Raw genomic sequence first — 19,779 nt, 5'->3', positions numbered from 1 at the left:
TTTCGCGCTACGAGGAGTGAGTAATCCTGCTTCAGATGATTCAGATCGTGCTGCGAACTGAACAAATCATTTGAACTGATTCATTAGCCTATTCAAATGGTTTTGCCCATTGTTCAATTAAAGCTTTCAAAGGAATCGACTCAAAAGAATCGATCACTCGGGAATGCCCGTAAAAAGAGACGACAACCTTGAAATAAACAACGCGTTTTAAAAAGCATATTTTAAAATGAAGGAACGAAGGAACGTCACGCAATGTAAGTTATGTAACGAAGTAAAAGTACAGATTTTCTATGAGAAATTTACTCAAGAGTAAAAGTACACACTTTTAATTTTACTTAAAAAGTACATATTTTCCAAAATGTTACTCAAGTAAAAGTAACGAAGTAAATGTAGCGCGTTACTACCCACCTCTGACTGTAAATTATACTGAAATTGACAGCTGTCAGTTGAATCTCTGCCCCGACTCAACAGTTAGATTTTGGTCTGGTTTTCCCTAAATATTTAGGAATTAAATGTATTTAAAAAATATTGTGTCTTCATTTTATTCATTTTTCATTCATAAACAGTTTATAAATATTGATATTTATACATTTAGCAGTAATGCAAATATTGTAATGTAAATTCAGTTTATAAATAATGCTTAAATAATGTGTTTTTTTCTTGTGCTTGCAGGTTCATTTTGAGAATACACCCTGATAGCACCAAATGCCAATCAAAATCACATATCAGCCAGACACAGAAGAAAAATCACCAGCCTGAATCCTTGTGGCATCTTTTATCAACGAGCTTGTTGAGTAATGAAATAAAGCACTACTGACGATAACACTACAAACATGTTTTTTTTTGCCGTTTGATTTGAATTCTGAGACCTATGCTGTCCAAACTGCATACTGCGACAGTATGTAAAGATTTAAATTAAGTACCTACCTAACTACCATTAAAACAGTATGTTCTATATAGTTTTTGTGAGAGTAGTATTATTACATTTCGGACATACTGCATCAGGCATGTTTATTGTCATGTGACCCGTATGCTCTTTGACCTATGACATTTTAACAACAACCTGTAGATAGGCATTGGTAAAAACATTAAGTGGTTTGTATGTTTTTAACTCTGTTTCCTTAATTTTTTTTGTCAGTTCTCAATGCATTGTTTTGTTGTTTTGTTCCCTGGTTTTCTGAGTATTTTTAGATGAAATTCTGTTAAAAATAAAACTTTAACTGCTGTGAGTAGACCTGTTTCTTCAACTTTATTGCAACTAGTTAATAGATAGTTTTTTTACAGGTAGAAAATTTATTTTGTTTAAAGTTAAACCCAAATCGTAAAAAAAATTGATTCTGTACTAGGAAATAAATTCTAGTACTGTAAATGAAATACAGTAGATAGTGGTATTACTGTGAAAAGACATTACAGTAAAGATATGAAAATACAGTAGACAATATTATTACTGTAAAAGTAATTACAGTAAATATATGAAAATACAGTAGACCGTATTATTACTGTGAAAAGACATTACCGTAAACACTGTAAACGGTTTACTGTAAACACTTTTACAGTAACTTACTGGCACCCAGCTGCCAGTAAGTTACTGTAAAAATTACAGTAACCTTTTTACAGTGTGTTCTTCAAGCATCCTCAGGTATTTTCATGACAATAAAGTATATTTATAAAGATGATATTTGACGTGTGTTGCTTTTTTAGATGCACGGTATAAACGACTCAAACTTGCACTGCTTTCAGATCAAGCAGCATTTCCTACCGATCACAGAGCCATGCTTCACAGACAAACAGCGCTAAACATAATCGCAGACTTTGTGATATCATAATTGCTCTAGACTAGGGTTTTTCCTGCATAGAAAAATTGGAGGCTCAGTCTCTCACCAAAATTATGTCGGGTGTCTTCACAAAAAACACTGCGTGTATTCTGTCAACAGACTGTCGTTTGTAACTGCAGCTGCGGCATTACGCCACAAAGGAGGCGCCGTTATTATCAGCACCAGTGAGACGCTGAATAGTTACAGTACAAGAGCTAATAGGAGCTGTATTAACTGTGTTTCACGGGTTTTCATGTGAATATTGTTTGTTTTGCATCCAAGTACATTCAATTTCTAAAAATGTTTCTTAAATTAACGTGGCATACATCATTGTATAATGTTATAGCTGTGCAGTTGGCTCATCAATCAGCATTGTACTGTACACAGCGAGTTCGCCAGTTTAAACGAATTGGTTCAAAGGAGTCAATTGTTTGCGATAATAAAATCACTTTTTTTATATTCGCTAGTTACTGAAATGTTTCAACAGTTTAATTCACAGGGTGTGAATGAGCTTTGCAAATATAGTAAGGCTGGTTAGTTTAGTTGGCTATTGTGGGCTGAAAAGTTAGTTGAAAAGGATAAAACGCTTTATTTGATTGAAAAACATTTCTGTTTGGTTGAATAAAAGTAATATTTTTCATTACTTAATAATTGTCATTATCATCAAATTTTCATGTTTTAATATGTAAAGTGTTTGGTTAAGTCACTTAAAGGTACAGTAGGCCTACACGTACATGTGTGTACAAGATAAGGATGGCACCAGCTCAGTCTCATTTTGAGCCAGGAAAAACCCTGTAGACAGGTCGATTTACACAATATTTGTTAATCGTGATTTATCGTGCAGCCCTAGTAAAAACTCAAACAATATTAAAGCAATCTCACAGTAAAATCTTCTACTACACCTTCGGAACGACTTACATCGCTTAGTTGACCTTTAATTGACTGCCATTTAATTTTAGTTCTTTATTTAATCTACTGGCAGTAACATCAAATCTATAGTGTGATAATTTTGGCATCTTTATGTTGTTCCTAACTGCTTCTTCAAGAGATACAATACAATTCCAGGAGTTATGACTTGAATAAAGTTTTGAACACAGTTTTTAATGTACCTGCACAATAACCAAGTTAAAAATAAAAAAGAGATAGAGATTGTATATTTAAATATGTAGAGTAGTAATCTAGGTAACTAACAAAATGCCTGTCCATGCATGCCATGCATCAATAACCGTATGAAAAACTATGAAAAGTTTATTTGTTGTTAAATCAATCTGATGTAGCATCTAACACCAGCATTCTGCTTGTTCATTTGTGTGAATACATGCGTGTCTGAATGAATTAACACAGTCTATTGCCGGCAAACTGACAGAAGCGGTGCCATGTCACAGCTCCTCCCTCTCCAGATCTCACTACCTCATTTATCATCTCTCACACTGGCACATAACCACCTGACACCTGAACAGGGAATCCCAAAAAAATTAAAATTACTTTCGGTGATCCCAGTTCCTTAATTGTTTCATTAACTTTTCTTTTAGTACTTTGAGGAACAAATTGCCAAATGATAAGACAATTCCAGTTTTCAACAACAGATGGCTCAGTAAGCGAGTCACATTTCTTTGATTCAAAACTAGAGGTCAACCGATAAGGGCGATTTTTTTAAATCAGGTCAGCCGGTGGCCGATATATGAGACCGATTTTTTGGTCAGATATGTTTGGCCGATTTTCTTTTTTCCATCATCTCATAAAATCTAATTGCGATACAGAATATTGCTTAAATTAAACATTTATTGAAGACATGTCTCTTACTCAATCTTTCTCAGTCAAGTGCACTGATTTGAAGTGTGTATTTCAGGGTACAAGATAGTAGTCCAATTCATCGTAATAATTAGGGGTGTGACGAGATCTCGCGAGATCCGACTGGTCTCACGAGAACACAATTTCCTGACGCAATTGGCATGATAGAGTGCTGGGCTCGAAACTACGACCATTTTTGTCGCATATGCTCACTAAATTTAACCTGTGCAACATCAAAATATATTTGGGAGCATTTGTGTGAATGCACATTTTGTTGTGGTGCGACCTGTTTTCATTACTGTTCCAACCATTTTTCTATGTAAACAGGAGAGTTCAGTCAGTGGAGGAAGGAGGATTGTGATATTATCGCCACCTCTGCTAACACGAGCACTATGCTAAAGCATATTGAGAAATCAACCACAGCTCAAAGCTACGCCTGTTAAGAAAACAAAGCATAAATTTGTGCAATTACTGCCAATCATTTGAGCTTGTGACAAAACATTTTGCAGTGTTTACATATTGTTTATTACCGAATAATATAATTCATTAAAATAGAAGTTTAATGTGTTTCATAAAGTACGAGTTAATTTTATAATGCCTACATTTTTTTGCACTTTGTGTTAAGGTGAATAAAAGACTTTTTTCCCTATATACAGTATTTCATCATTGAGAATTTCTTTTAAAAAAGTCTAAGACTTGTCTTGCGTCTCGTCTCGTGAGATAAGTGTCTCGTCACACCCCTAGTAATAATACATTGCTCAAAACTTTTAAGCACCTTCTAAAACTGTTCTGAAGCGTGTTTTTGGTTTATGTTTGTTGGCAGACCCTGCTATTAGTGAAATGGTCATAATCTAAGTGAAAACAAATTTAAAAAAAAATCACTCATATTACACACCCTGCTGCTCATAACTGCATTTTTAGTTATATTTATCTTTTAGCCTTTTTCTATTTTATAGGACAGTAGAAAGCCTGACAGGAAAGTAGACGCTCTTGTGGTGGAATGCGTTTAAACAGCCACAAAAGATCGCCTATGGACATAATGCGTAAACGTCAGAGCTGAAATAAAAAGCGCTTCTCTCTGTATGTTTATCTGCCCCCAGTCGCATTCATATGTAAATTGTGTGCACTTATTTCATCCATTTGATAGAAAGATCGACCAAAATGCATCTTAATACTAGGGATGCACCGAAATGAAAATTCTTGGCCTAAGCCGAATTAAAATGAAGCCAGAATACCGATCACCGAACATGGCTTTTCGTATTTCTTCTATTTATTTAGCCAGTTTTTTCACTATTGCATAAACCGAATGGTCAAAATGTGCTTTTTATATTTTGTCTTGCTTTTCGATATAATAAAATATCACTTAAAATAAAATTGAGCAAAACTAGTAGGCTAAATTAAAACAAAAAATTGAGCCTGCTCTCCCTTCTTGAATAGCCTATATTGGCCCTATAAGTGACTGCTGAAAGAATGTACTGTACTCTGTACCCCTACAACAAAACACTGCATTAAAAAATGTCAGTCAATATTATAAGCTATTAATATGAATAAACGAGAACTGTTGGATTATTATAGGCTACACCGCAAAATGCTTCAAAGAAAAAAAACATCCATGTAAGCAATTCTTTCTGACTGACAACCATTTCAGTTCACGTCTCTCCTCCAAACTCCGCCCACAAAAGCTGACTGTCACTGTTCTCTCAGAAGGTGCACTCGTGGCCGGGATGCACAAAACATACTTTGACAAGTTGTTTAGTACATGGAATTGTGTACATGCGACCAACAGAAGATGAACAGATTCTAATATAGCCCATAGCTGCCCGTTTCATGACAAAAAGCCCAAGTCTGTAGCCAGTTCATTTTAAGAGGCCATAACGGTTTCGCCTGTTCTGTGTAAATCTTCAAATCAAAGCATGACTACTACAATCTCATACCTTCACCCATTTTTCAGATTTTCAAAAACATTTTGTTTACTTTGAATCCAATGTTGCGTTTCATCTCAGAGCTTGCTGGACTTGGTTCAAAGCTTAGAACTGTGTTTTTAAAGGCTTACACTTTCTTTTAAATACCTGTGGGGAAAATGAATGACAAGACCCAAAGCCGCAGAAAAAAGGAAGACCGTATCGCGCTCTATTGCGGATATTAGCCATCTATTTAAAACAAGGTTCTTCACTGAAGTTCCCCTTGAGGCCCTTTTAGCAAATTCATGAAAATGGTGTCCCTCACGGAGTAAGCAAAACAGCCAGTAAAACCAATAATCGAACAGGCTATAGCAGAAATGTAGTGGCAGAAACTGATCTGATGTCATATGAGACATGCCTCTACCTACTATTGTATACAGTGTGTGTATCGTTTTTTTATGATTTGGCTATGTCATATGGTACTTCATCAAAAAGCAAAACAAGTTTGAAAGAACAACAGCTGAATGTGGGCCAAATGTGGGCTGAATGTGGGCCAAAAGATCAATACGATCAAAACCTGTATCAATGCAAATAATAGTGTTGTTCAAAACACGCAGAGACAAGTTTTTAGTTAGTTAAAAGATTAACCTTAAAGCTTATATAGATAACATCAATGTTTTAAAGTTCGTTTGTTATTACTATTCTTCTGGACCCGTATTCATGAAAAATCTTAGCACAAAGAGTTGCTCCTACTGACAAAATTCTAAGAAAATTCTTAGAAATGTGGGCGTTTCCCCTTAAAATGACAGAAAAGATCCTAGTAAAGAAAAAAGTAATTCATAAAGCATCTTAACCCTTAAAAGAGCTCTTAAGGTCCAAAATTTTAGGAGGACATTTAAGAGACTTAAGAGTTTCTTTAGCAGGAGAGAAAATGGACGAAACACAAAAAGTAAGAAGATATGCGTTGCAATGCATGACAATTTCCATATTACTTTTAAGGTTTATCAGATTTTTTTATTGTTTTTGTGTGTGTTCAACTTTTGTTTATCTTGGTTTTGGTGTCCTTGTATAGCTGCTTTGATGCAATGCAAATTGTAAAAGCACTATAAAATTAAATTAAATTAAATTGAATGACAGTGAGTTAATAAGACACAACACATTAGATCGTGCAGGGTTCATGTTTGTGACCGATCCTATTAGAGACACGCTAACATCTCCAAGACAGCGCAGAAATGCCATAGCGCCAGTAGAAGAAAATCACTACATCAACATATTTAGCAACTGGAGAAATGCAACTATGTAGCAGAGATGATTTGGTTCTGTCACAACGGTCACAATCTAATCACACAAACAATTACAGCCCTTACAGAAACTTATTGTGTCACTGTTCATTTTCTATTAAATACGTTGACATTAACAGCATGGTAAATAAAAAAAAGAATATATGAAGAGTTTGGTTCCAAAATGAGATACTCCGTTTTTAAAAAATTTCAAAAATCGTGTTTTTTATTATGTTATCGTGTTTTTATTGTCTTTTATTGTGTTAGTTAGCTGTATTTTTTTAGTTATTATGGCTTAAATCAAAACAAACCAACTGCAGTTTGAATGATATTAATTGGAATGCACAATAAAACAACATGATTTTTGATTTTTTTTAAAAACAGAGTTCTCATTTTGGAACCAAACTCTTCACAATATATATATATATATATATGTGTGTGTGTGTGTGCGTGCGTGTGCGTACGGTAAAACAGGAAAAAATACATGTGCAATTTCAAACTAACGACCCTATACTTAAAAGCTCTCTTTTTTTCCTTCTTGGTGTAAAATAGTCTTTATTTTATATATGCACAATTTAGAATCTTTTAGACTGTAAATCGTATTATATTGTATTGTCATTGTGTTGAATGTCTGTACTAGAAGCTTCCAACACCAAAGAAAATTCCTTGTGTGTGCAAGCACACTTGGCAATAAAGCTCTTCTGATTCTGATTCTGATTCTTGGCCAACAAACCAATCACAGTCTTCAAAAGACATAGCAACGGTGTCAGCCCCGTCTCCTCACTAAGATAAAAGTTTTTGTCTTTTCCTTGAGTTGCTCTCAGATTGGTCCTGAATGACTTTTAAATTAAGACTACTACGTAGAAGTTTTTAAGCTAAATTAAGAGCTTTCTTAGAGGATTCTTAGAAGCTTTAAGAATACGGGCCCTGAACTGTTTCTTTGCAAAATGCTTTAAAACCTATGCAAGCACATATTTCATTATGGGTCCCTTTTCAACGACTGTATCGGATTTACACTAACAGCATCTCCAGTCACCCTCAAGAAATTCAGGGTTAAGTGCTTTGGTCGAGGCTTTATCTACTGTAGTTTACAATGTCTGCATCTTTAAACATTAGGTTACCACTAGTTTTAGTCCACACGTTTAGCCGAACTGTCCGAAAATGTAAAAGTGCAAAGGAATCGTGCAAAATTTAAAGTTTTCTGATAGATTTGTTCTGATAGAACAGACTAAAGTTCAGACTTCTGTAAGAGTAGTGCCTGATGGTCATCATTCAGTTCTCATCATGGGTTCTCATTCAGTTTTATTTAATAAAAAGCAGTGACCAGGATATTCTTCAACAAAATTAATAAAAACACACTATTTGTGAGAGTCCAAAGCTGAAAAGCTGTGAAAACCAAGCTAAAGTAATCTTTACATAAAATCATCCTACATAATTCTGTGATAATATAAACTTGATATCTTTAATATTGACTGAGTAAGACTATGTCAAAGATTTAAATTATAGTGAAATTAATGGTTTAAATTAAAGGGGTCATATTGTGCGAACACGTGTTTTTCTGTGTCTTTGGTGTGTTATAAGTTGCCCATGCATGTATTAGACACGTACAATTGCAAAAATTAAAGTGTCGGAACAAAAGATTCATTCTATCTAAAAGCGAATGCTCACCCAGACCTGCCTGTAACGCCTCGTGTAACCACACCCCCACAAATCCACGTCAGTTCGTGGTATGATTTGACTAAGACCACCCAAAAGTATACGAAAGTAAGGTGGGCGTACCTGTCAGTACAATTGCTCTGGAACTTGATGTTCCAAATATGGGAAGAGGCATCACATTTCCGTCACACGCTTGCAGTATTCGACCAATCACTACGCACTGGTTAACTGGCCAATCATAGCACACCTCGCTTTTCAGAGCCATGAGCTTTGTAAAAAAACTGCTCGTTTCAGAGAGGCGGGGCAAAGAGGAGATACAAACATGCACGGTATGTGGAAAATACAGTGTTTTTGAACCTTAAATCGTGTATACACATTGCATTACAACTAAGACAAACGGAAATATTCGTTTTAGCTGTGTCATTTGACCCCTTTAAACCTTTAATCATTATATAAAAAATTATATCATTATATTATATATTAAAAAAAAAAACCTTAGCTCTGTATACTGTGATAGGCTATATGAGACCAATTTTCTTTTTTTGCACTTATGCTTTTGTTGTCCTTATGTTGTTCCAATTGCTTCCCTCATCTGTAAGTCGCTTGGGATAAAAGCGTCTGCTAAATGACTAAATGTAAATGTAATGCATCATGTACTGTACAGACTGTAGTTCATCTCTCGCTGCTCCGTCTACATGGGGTATGTATGCTAACAGTGATGCTAAACTCTGACACATGCTAAACTCATGTTGAAGTCGTTCACTCTGTGTAAAACAAACGGAATTCCTTTCAACCTGATTCCTTGTCTTACGTTAAAAACTGTGGTCATTTCACTTAGGTAAAATGACATTAAACACGACTTCTACTTGTTTTTAAAAATCCAAAATAAAAGAAAATGTATAAATCAACCAATATATGTGATATATATCTGATTGAATTCTTTACTAACACAAAAAATTGCAAATACATATACATCTTTAGAGTAGAATTCACTCATAAGATTTGTAACTTTTTTATTGAAGTTGCAGCAAAAATCAACCCACTTCTTTTAATACTAAAGACTCAAGATAAAGACAATTTAGTTTACATTTCAGAAAAAATGAAATAAAGTAATGTTAGTTTCATAAACCGAAACAGACAAGAATAAAGTTGAAGTATTTTATTGTTATCTTAAGACTTTTGTGAGATGAGTACAAAAAAGAAAAAGGTAAATTAAGTGACATGTTTAGTTATATTTTATAATTTGTACTTCTTTTCAGTCACAGAGTTCTTCAATTTAAGAGTTGTTTGGGAAAGAAGATTTTGAAATTTAATGCAGCTTGGAGAACTGCATTTAGGGAAATTTGGGGAAATTGTAATGTTCAATCATTTATTCAATGAAAATAAAAAAAATGTGTATTGAAGAAAAGTTCATATGGTTTTATATACAGTATACTGTCAATTTCATAAAGAAAGTAACACCCACCTCCAACCAAGTGCAGATACTTTTGCGTAGATTAAGGTAACTTTTGCTCACCTGACTCCCAATATGTATTGACATTTCACAAGAAATGCTTTTGCACAGAAGCAGAAAATCGTGCCTAAAACATTTAATTATATTTTGAAGAACAAAGAAAATTTGTCATTGTGCGCATCTGATTCAGATTGTGTAAATGTTGAGCGAAGCTGTGCAGCAAAAGCATCCTTCATAAATCACACACACATGCACAAGCCAAAGTCACACTTTTTCGTGTGGGCCCTATGAAATCCGTTTTATTTTTCCCAAATTCCATTTTATTTTTAAATTCGCTAGTTGCACAAGATGGCGCCGGTGAGCACTTGGAACGCCAGGGTTGGCAGACTAATTTCCGGTCACATACCACTGTAATCACATGGAAATCACATGGCCCTATGTAAGCATCCTCAAGTCAACGTGCAACAATGTAGCCTTTTATGTGAACTCTTCAAATTAACTCAACAGGTGCCGTTTGCTTAAAACGTACATTGCAAACACAAAGCTTTCCAAACTCACGTTATGACGTAATTACAGATATTGCTGTATACATTAACATTCAATGCAAATGTGATATTGAGGATTATATATGAAAATTCATGTGTGGTGATCGCCAATATTTCTCTTCCATGCTGGTATTGATAATCTTTATTTCTAGTGTTCCAAAAAGTTGAAAATACCAAGGGCAGTTTACTAATCTGTCTTCGTGCGTTTATATATTATGGTCATATATCAGCATGGGTGTGACTCTCCTGGAGGCATTAAAAATATACAGCTTTATAGAGCAGTTCAATAGCCAGGGGATAAATATAGAAAAGTCCCAAAACCCTTAAGGAGAAACTACACTTATGCTAGTTCACAAGAGAGGTGTCCAAACCTCAAATTTAATACAAACTAGAAAACATCACATCAGATATATTAAAAAAAGATTAAGCTAAGATCGAACCAAGGTGCATGAGCAAAAAGATGTACAGATCGGTCCGTGCAGCGCTCGCATGAAGTTAAACACCTCTAATAAACACCAAACTGAACATTGCTATGGATTCCGTTCTGCTGAGAGGGATCGCTTTGTTTACGTTTACTTCGAAGCAGTCGCATCGTAATGATGAAAGCGTGCCCGGGTGTGGATGGTAAAGAGCAATGTGAGCGCAGGCCAGCGGGGGAGTGGGGACAATCGCGCTCGGGCACAGTTGAGAGCAACCGGGATATATATGCGAGTACGCCCTTACAGCAGTGTTAGTTATATGTGATCAGTGACTTAGTAAAAAATCTGCACGTTTCAGAGAGGCGGGGCAAAGAGGAGATACAAACATGCACGGTATGTGGAAAATACAGCGTTTCTGAACCTTAAATCGTGTATACACATTGCATTACATCTAAAACCAAAGAAAATATTCGTTTTAGCCGTGTCATATGACCCCTTTAAACTTTTAATCATTATATCAGAATTAGATTTTGAGGTTTTCACAGCCTTGTTGTGTTGTTTGGAAACACAAAAGCCATACATGGTTAGAATAACATGAATGTGAGCAAAAAATCTAATTCTTGGGTGAACTGTTCCTTTAATTTCACATTTCTAGTCATATAAAAAACAGAACTAAGTGCTCGGTTTTAGTTTCTTTTACCTCAATGCATTAACAACCCTTTCGTAATGTGACATATTTCTGAGTGAACCAGGATATTTGTTGAGAAAAAAATTCCCTGCCATACATTTGATCTTCCTGGACTTTACCAGCTCTTTAAAATATGAGCATTCCAGAATGAAGCCAGACCTGATTGTGCATCTGCATTCAAAGTTGGAGAGCTATCACCTTCCTGAAACACTGCCTGTAAACACCTTACACACTTTTTCATCGTGATGTGGAGACTGAAGTTCGCTCTTTATAGCATCATGATTCATCGCAACGGTAATGATTCTTTAACAATATAACATTATTTGCCATAACCTGCATTACAACAATATCAGTAGGCCTATATAACAGCTACTGAAGTACAGCTATTCAAGTGAACAGGCAAGTTTTTGTTGGAATATTTTTTTTATTGAAAGATTTCATTAAGAAAGTAACACCCACCTCCAACCAAGTGCAGATACTTTTGTGTAGGTTAAGGTTACTTTTGCTCACCTGACTCCCAATATGTATTTACATTTCACAAGAAATGCTTTTGAACAGAAGCGGCGAATAGTGCCTAAAACATTTAATTATATTTTGAAGAACAAAGAAAATTTGTCATTGTGCGCATCTGATTCAGATTGTGTAAATGTTGAGCGAAGCTGTGCAGCAAAAGCAACCTTCATAAATCACACACACATGCACAAGCCAAAGTCACACTTTTTCGTGTGGGCCCTATGAAATCTGTTTTATTTTTCCCAAATTCCATTTTATTTTTAAATTCGCTAGTTGCACAAGATGGCGCCAGTGAGCAATTGAAACGCAAGGGTTGGCAGACTAATTTCCAGTCATATACCACTGTATGGGAAAATTAGGATTTTTGGCCAGCAAATATGGGTGTGTTTTAGATAAGAAAGTAATGTATCAGCGATATGACAGATCCTCTTTACATTGCTGAGCACTTCGTTAAGCCAGAACAACTCGATAGTGTTAAATGACCGGAAATTTGTCTGCCGACCCTGGTGTCGAAATAGCTCACCGGCGCCATCTTGTGCAACTAGCCCATTTGCAAGATTGCGCGCCATTCCGTGTTATACATCAAATTCCATTTTAATGCCTGGATTCCGCGATTCCGCCCGCGTTTTCCACATTGCGGAAATCACATGGCCCTATGTAAGCATCCTCAAGTCAACGTGCAACAATGTAGCCTTTTATGTGAACTCTTCAAATAAACTCAACAGGTGCCGTTTGCTTAAAACGTACATTGCAAACACAAAGCTTTCCAAACTCACGTTATGACGTAATTACAGATATTGCTGTATACATTAACATTCAATGCAAATGTGATATTGAGGATTATATATGAAATTTCATGTGTGGTGATCTCCAATATTTCTCTTCCATGCTGGTATTGATAATCTTTATTTCTAGTGTTCCAAAAAGTTGAAAATACCAAGGGCAGTTTACTAATCTGTCTTTGTGTGTTTATATATTATGGTCATATATCAGCATGGGTGTGACTCTCCTGGAGGCATTAAAAATATACAGCTTTATAGAGCAGTTCAATAGCCAGGGGATAAATATAGAAAAGTCCCAAAACCCTTAAGGAGAAACTACACTTATGCTAGTTCACAAGAGAGGTGTCCAAACCTCAAATTTAATACAAACTAGAAAACATCACATCAGATATAAAAAAAAAGATACAGCAGCCCTTACAGCAGTTATATGTGATCAGTGATTTGGTCCACTCAAAGACATTGGTTAAAATAGGGATTACTGGACAGAAAATGCTTTAGTTATCCACAAAACAGGGTTAAAAGCATGTGGCATGTATGTTTAGAATATTGACGATTGTGTCGCCAAATGCAGTTTTAGCAAAATGAAAAAAAATAGTCAACTGAAAACTAGAAATACTTATGTGATCCATTCTGATCTAAAAATAGCTTGAGTAAGCTAAAACTAAGTGTTAAAAAGAGGAAATGATAGTGAGCCGACTATATCGTTTACACATCATTGCTGGGTCCCAAACCTAGTTGGCAGCCGTATTTTACATAGATTAGCATTAAACAATGATTTCCCATATGGCCCATGGGATTAAAGAACAAATGCAGATTACTGGGCTTGGTCTGACGTTGTTATACGCTGTCACTTAACAAATGATGGTTGCGTGTTACGTATACGTACATTACCTACAGTAGCAGGTCAGAGTGACACATTATTGCGTTAGATCAGGTAAAGTCTGTTACTGGAACCTGTTCATTCAAGAGTTACTAAATACACAATGCACCATATTAACACACAAGTCTTAATAGCGGATTGCTGGATGACAACAACTTAATTTCAATAACATCACAATTTAACACTGTCAAGTTATTAGAGAAGCAGACTTGGGCCTACAAACACACCATCAGGCTTAAAAACACTTTACTCTTATCAGTTGTAAGTTGCAAGGTATCTCTTATCAGATGTTTTCATCCGCATACATACAAAGCAGCCAATGCTCATGATCCATTGTTTACTGAGACGTGTTCACACAATTCCTGCAAAGGCTTTTGAGCAGAATTCAGAACTGTACAAGTAATTTGTATACCGCCAAGTCAGATCAATAGGTTTTAGACATTCTGTACTATACATGCAAGCTTTTAAAACTCCTAATGCTCCAATTTTTAAACAGATAGACCATCCAAGAAATTAAAGTTATTTCATTCTTTTTTCACCTTCATGTCACTGCAAACCTGTATGACGTTTTCTCTTGCAGAACACAAGATAGTTTGACGTTAGTAACCAGACAACACTGAACCCCATTGACTTCCATTGTATGGACAAAAACCACAGAGACATTTCTCAAAACATCTTCTTTTGTGTGCCTCACAACAAAGAAGCATAAACACAACTTGAGGGCGAATAAACGACAGACCGCCTAGACATTTCTGTCAACATTTTCAGTTATCTCTATATGTATAGACCCACAGGCCTAAAAAGATCAACAATGTGCAGTCTAGAGCTCTAACAATGGCCTGGTGTGAGCTGTGTCTTAGTGTTAAAAAGAGGAAATCATACTGAGCCGACTACGTTGTTTACACATCATTGTTTGGTCTCCATAACCAGTGAGCTGTCTACATAAAAAGCATTATAGGGCATCGTATCCGAGATTAAAACAGGCCCATGACGGCAAAAACTAGAACTAGAAAGACTGCTCCCTAGATTTTAAGACACAGCCCATGTCTTGCATATATATATATATATATATATATATATATACAGCACAAAGCTCTCCACCTTAAAGACAGGATTAGTGGAGCTAATAAACTAAACCACGACCAAACGTGCGATTAGACAAGAGCGAACTAAAGTGACTGAATCTGCTTATAAACCACGAAATGACGTTAAATTAACATGAAACATTGATACAATATTCAGGTTACGATGGTCATGTTAGCCCGCTAGCGCACCGAATATTGTTACTACTAAATAAATCACACTTCAACCAAACACTGATATGTAATGAACATCCTGGAATTTGGTAATATGTTTATGTGAATGAATACAATTAAATGGATGTTTGGTTTAACCGTGTTTCAGATTGAAGCACTAAACCCGTTTATATGATGGCTAATGGGCTAAATAGGACCCAAAATACGCCTCGATTGAGTTAAATGATCACCGTGTTAAACGCATAACCGTGTTAAATGAATACCGTTTTAAACGCTGACAGTCGTTAAATGTGTGTAAAGGCGTTTTGAATGACGGTGTTTTGTTTCTGAATGGTGATATTTATTGGTACTCACCAGGAGTAGCTCTGCTCCGCCATGTCAGTCAGTCAAGCAGGCAGACGGCGGTTGAGGACTCAGGTTCGGCTCAAACGACGAGATGATCTCCTCCACACGCTCGTGGTTTCGCCTTCTTCACTTAGCCTGCTCCGATAACAACATGGCGATGTGTTTGCCCTCAGCAGCTCGCGGCAGAAAATACAAAGATCGGGGCTTTGCTGCTAGCGGTGGCTAAGAAACAAAAGCGGTCCGCAAAAAAACGAAAGAACCGTCTCGTTGACTTCAGCAGAACGTCCGCCCGTCTAACCGACCTCAAAACAGGCCCCACTATCAAAGGCCCTCAGATGAGCTGCAAACCCATCTTGGGTGTACATGCAGAGAGAGATAGATTTGCTATGTTTGCCCCGCTAGCTGTAATGGAAGCGCACGGATAGCTTTGTTTTCTATGGCGAACGCACGGGAGCGTGCAAATGTCGCTCCTGCCAAAGAAATGCGCGTTCACAGGCTTGCCCACAGAGATGATATGGAGGAGACAGGTTCTACCACTAGGTGACATGCAGTATTGCAGTCTCAACGTGATTGTGACTGGATTGGCTGAGGCAGTGGGTATAAGGACGGCATGCTTAGTTGACAACTCAAGTATATAACTAGAGCTGAACCGATGGATCGGGTGAAAAGTTATATATATATATATATTTCATTTATCAAGCGGAATAGCTATTAAAAATTCTGTCATTATACTCCCCCTCTTGTCGGTATTCGTCAAACTGGTTCTGGTAACAGTTCTGAGTTAAATTTCTGAGGTCTATTTTTAGCTGTCATGTTTACCTTCCATATAATATTACACAATTATTTAATATGTAAAATAGTGCATTAGTGCTGTTTCTCACGTGTAAAATTGACTGAGAACTTATGCGCGCACCCACTTGCGCGTGCGCAAAAGCCAAGGAAGCGAAAGCAAACGAGGCCTACACACACCACCTGAAGATCATTTTAATGGAAGTGCGTATAAATAAATGTGGACTTATTTGCCAATGTTTCGAAATTCGGTTTATGACTTTTATTAACGCATCTCGTGCCCTGTGCTATATTTCTTCCTAAGAACTGATGAGAGACGTTAAAATAAATCTTTAAGCAGCTATTTATCCATACAACGACACTTGTCAAGTTGTCACAAAACGGCATCGTTGGTTTCAAAAGACTTGGAATATAGTTCTTTAATCACATTTTTCTCGGTTTGTGGTAGGCTAAATGCAGAGGTGGACAGTAACGAAGAAAATTTAGCTGAGTACTGTACTTAAGTACACATTTAGAGTATCTGTACTTTACTCGAGTATTATTTTTTCTGAGTACTTTAACTTCACTACATTTGAAAGACAAATATCATACTTTTTACTCCACTACATTTATAAAAAGGTCCAAAGGTAGAAAATGGTTTCTATGCAGCGGGGTTTCCTGTGTGCGCAATGTATCTGACTTGCGATCTGCCAGGACCTTTCACTGTTGCCAAGTATTTCAGTTTTTCTAGGCTCGCGGTTAACAGCTGTTTTGTCGAAGTCTGTTCCCCCTATGTTTCCTCAGAGTTGTTCCTCATAGCGCCCGCTACGCAAACAGCGTGTAGAGGGCGGGCGCGTGCACGTTCCACTGGTGATTTTCAATTATTTGTTGAAAATACCAGATATTCTCATACCATGAATTATATATATTTTCACATTTCCTGTTTTGGATGACTTCTAGCCATTCTTTGGTCTGTTCAGTTTGTTTTAAAATGTATTTTGTAGAACAACGCAAAATGTTGAAAAGCAATATAAAATACGTTTAAATAAATAAGGATGAATTTAAATACATTGTAAAATGGTTAGTTATGTGTATGGTGAAGATAAAAAGAGTAGTATAGCATACAAATACGATTCTGAACGCATACGATTCTGAACGAATGAATCGCTTTGAATGAATCGGTTGACTGAATGGATAAGTAACTGAAATACGATTCTGAACGAATGAATCGCTTTGAATGAATCGGTTGACTGAATGGATAAGTAACTGACTTATATGATCTTGCCTCCAACTACTGGCGGTTCCTTTGCATTGAAAAAAAACATTGGATATTTCAATTGTCTATCGAAAATATTTCAATCGAAATGGCAGGGTGCATGTTTTTGACACTTAGGGTTAGTGTCACAGCCACTTTAGCATAACAAATGTTACAATAATATTTCTCATCATTGGGATAAGGGAATGCATTTTGTCAGCTATAAATTTAACCATCGAATTCTATTTCCTCCTTGTTTTTTATTCTAATATATTATGTTTACTTAGACTGATGTAGGTGAAGCTCCTCCCACAACTGGAACAGAAACAGCAACTTTAAAGCCATTACATCAACATTTCTCATCATTGGGGTAAAGGAACGCATTTCGACAGCTATATTTTTCACCGTCGAATTCTGTTTCCTCCTTGTTTTTTATTTTAACATGTTATAATGTTTACTTTAACTGATGTAGGTGAAGCTCCTCCCACAACTGGAACAGAAACAGCCACTTTAAAGCCATTACATCAACATTTCTCATCATTGGGGTAAAGGAACGCATTTCGACAGCTATATTTTTCACCGTCGAATTCTGTTTCCTCCTTGTTTTTTATTTTAACATGTTATAATGTTTACTTTAACTGATGTAGGTGAAGCTCCTCCCACAACTGGAACAGAAACAGCCACTTTAAAGCCATTACATCAACATTTCTCATCATTGGGGTAAAGGAACGCATTTCGACAGCTATATTTTTCACCGTCGAATTCTGTTTCCTCCTTGTTTTTTATTTTAACATGTTATAATGTTTACTTTAACTGATGTAGGTGAAGCTCCTCCCACAACTGGAACAGAAACAGCCACTTTAAAGCCATTACATCAACATTTCTCATCATTGGGGTAAAGGAACGCATTTCGACAGCTATATTTTTCACCGTCGAATTCTGTTTCCTCCTTGTTTTTTATTTTAACATGTTATAATGTTTACTTTAACTGATGTAGGTGAAGCTCCTCCCACAACTGGAACAGAAACAGCCACTTTAAAGCCATTACATCAACATTTCTCATCATTGGGGTAAAGGAACGCATTTCGACAGCTATATTTTTCACCGTCGAATTCTGTTTCCTCCTTGTTTTTTATTTTAACATGTTATAATGTTTACTTTAACTGATGTAGGTGAAGCTCCTCCCACAACTGGAACAGAAACAGCTACTTTAAAGCCATTACATCAACATTTCTCATCATTGGGGTAAAGGAACGCACTTCGCGCGTGTCTTAACTGAACTGTATAGAGCATCAAACATCTAGTCCCTACCACCCTGAATCTCAAGGTGCTCTCGAGAGGTTTCATCAAACCTTAAAAAACATGATTTGAGCTTACTGTTTACAGACAGGAAAAGATTGGGTAGAAGCACTGCCTTTTCTTGTGTTTGCCGTCCGTGACTCAGTCCAAGAGTCCTTAGGTTTCAGCCCAGCGGAACTAGTTTTCGGCAGAGGTGGACAGTAACGAAGTAAATTTACCCGAGTACTGTACTTAAGTACACTTTTTGAGTATCTGTACTTTACTTGAGTATTCTTTTTTCTGAGTACTTGTACTTTAACTTCACTACATTTGAAAGACAAATATCATACTTTTTACTCCACTACATTTATAAAAAGGTCCAAAAGTAGAAAATGGTTTCTATGAAACGGGGTTTCCTGTGTGCGCAATTTATCTGGCTTGCGATCTGCCAGGACCTTTTACTGTTGCCAAGTATTTCAGTTTTTCTATGCTCGCGGTTTTCCGGCAAGCTTTGAATGTCCATTTGGCAGATTTTTTTTAACGCAAATTTGGCAACTCTGGGATCTTCCCTGCTAAACTAATGTAAACGTAGGCGCTACTACACCGTTGATAGCGCTCTAAAAAGGCAAATAGAACAATAAAAGATGAAAAGGCACATAAAGTGTGGTGTAATCATCTGTGGGTTACGATCAGTCAAAGATCGTAGAAACATTGTCATGAAAATGATCGGTATAGCGGCTAAACGGTAAATAAGCATCACATACACCTTGAGCTACACGTGCGTGTTAACTTCTGATCTGCTGTATCATTTAAAGCGATTTGGAAAATGAATGATGTTTTACTGAAGTAACTATAGTTGAAGTATTCCTGTTGAAATAAAAACAATAGAACCCTGCCCAAAATACAACAAAATGTAATGGATTTAATGGTTATAATAAGAATTGTAATATGGATACTTGTTGTCTACTTGTATGTGATGGATTCTATTGGTGGGATGGTAAATCCTATTGGAATAAAACCCAAAACACACTACAAAGAGGAATTTAATTTAAAAATCTCATTCTAATAAAAAAATTCATTGTTTTTTTCCTCAGGGATGGTATTTGCAGTAAAACCACAGTATCCACAAATTTACCATTTTCTATATATAGGAAC

General features: G+C 36.3%; 1 protein-coding gene and 1 long non-coding RNA gene across 2 annotated transcripts in view; one reads left to right on the top strand and one right to left on the bottom strand.

Moving 5' to 3' along the window:
* Positions 1–1,224, top strand: part of LOC130546143 (uncharacterized) — an 8,571-nt gene extending 7,347 nt beyond the window's left edge. Inside the window, exon 4 of the long non-coding RNA XR_008961747.1 lies at positions 673–1,224. This is a non-coding gene — a long non-coding RNA (uncharacterized LOC130546143). The remainder of the gene's footprint in view (positions 1–672) is intronic.
* sppl3 (signal peptide peptidase 3) overlaps positions 1–15,840 on the bottom strand; it is a 39,515-nt gene extending 23,675 nt beyond the window's left edge. The window contains exon 1 of the mRNA XM_057321254.1: positions 15,333–15,840. Within this exon, the coding sequence (XP_057177237.1) occupies positions 15,333–15,355 (23 nt within the window). The 5' untranslated portion in view covers positions 15,356–15,840. The remainder of the gene's footprint in view (positions 1–15,332) is intronic.
* Between the last annotated feature and the right edge of the window lie 3,939 nt (positions 15,841–19,779).

Source organism: Triplophysa rosa, linkage group LG22 (genome assembly GCF_024868665.1).
Source record: "Triplophysa rosa linkage group LG22, Trosa_1v2, whole genome shotgun sequence".
Taxonomy (NCBI): Eukaryota; Metazoa; Chordata; class Actinopteri; order Cypriniformes; family Nemacheilidae; genus Triplophysa; species Triplophysa rosa.
The sequence above is the reverse complement of the archived record's forward strand: the minus strand, read 5'-3'. Positions and strand labels throughout refer to the sequence as shown.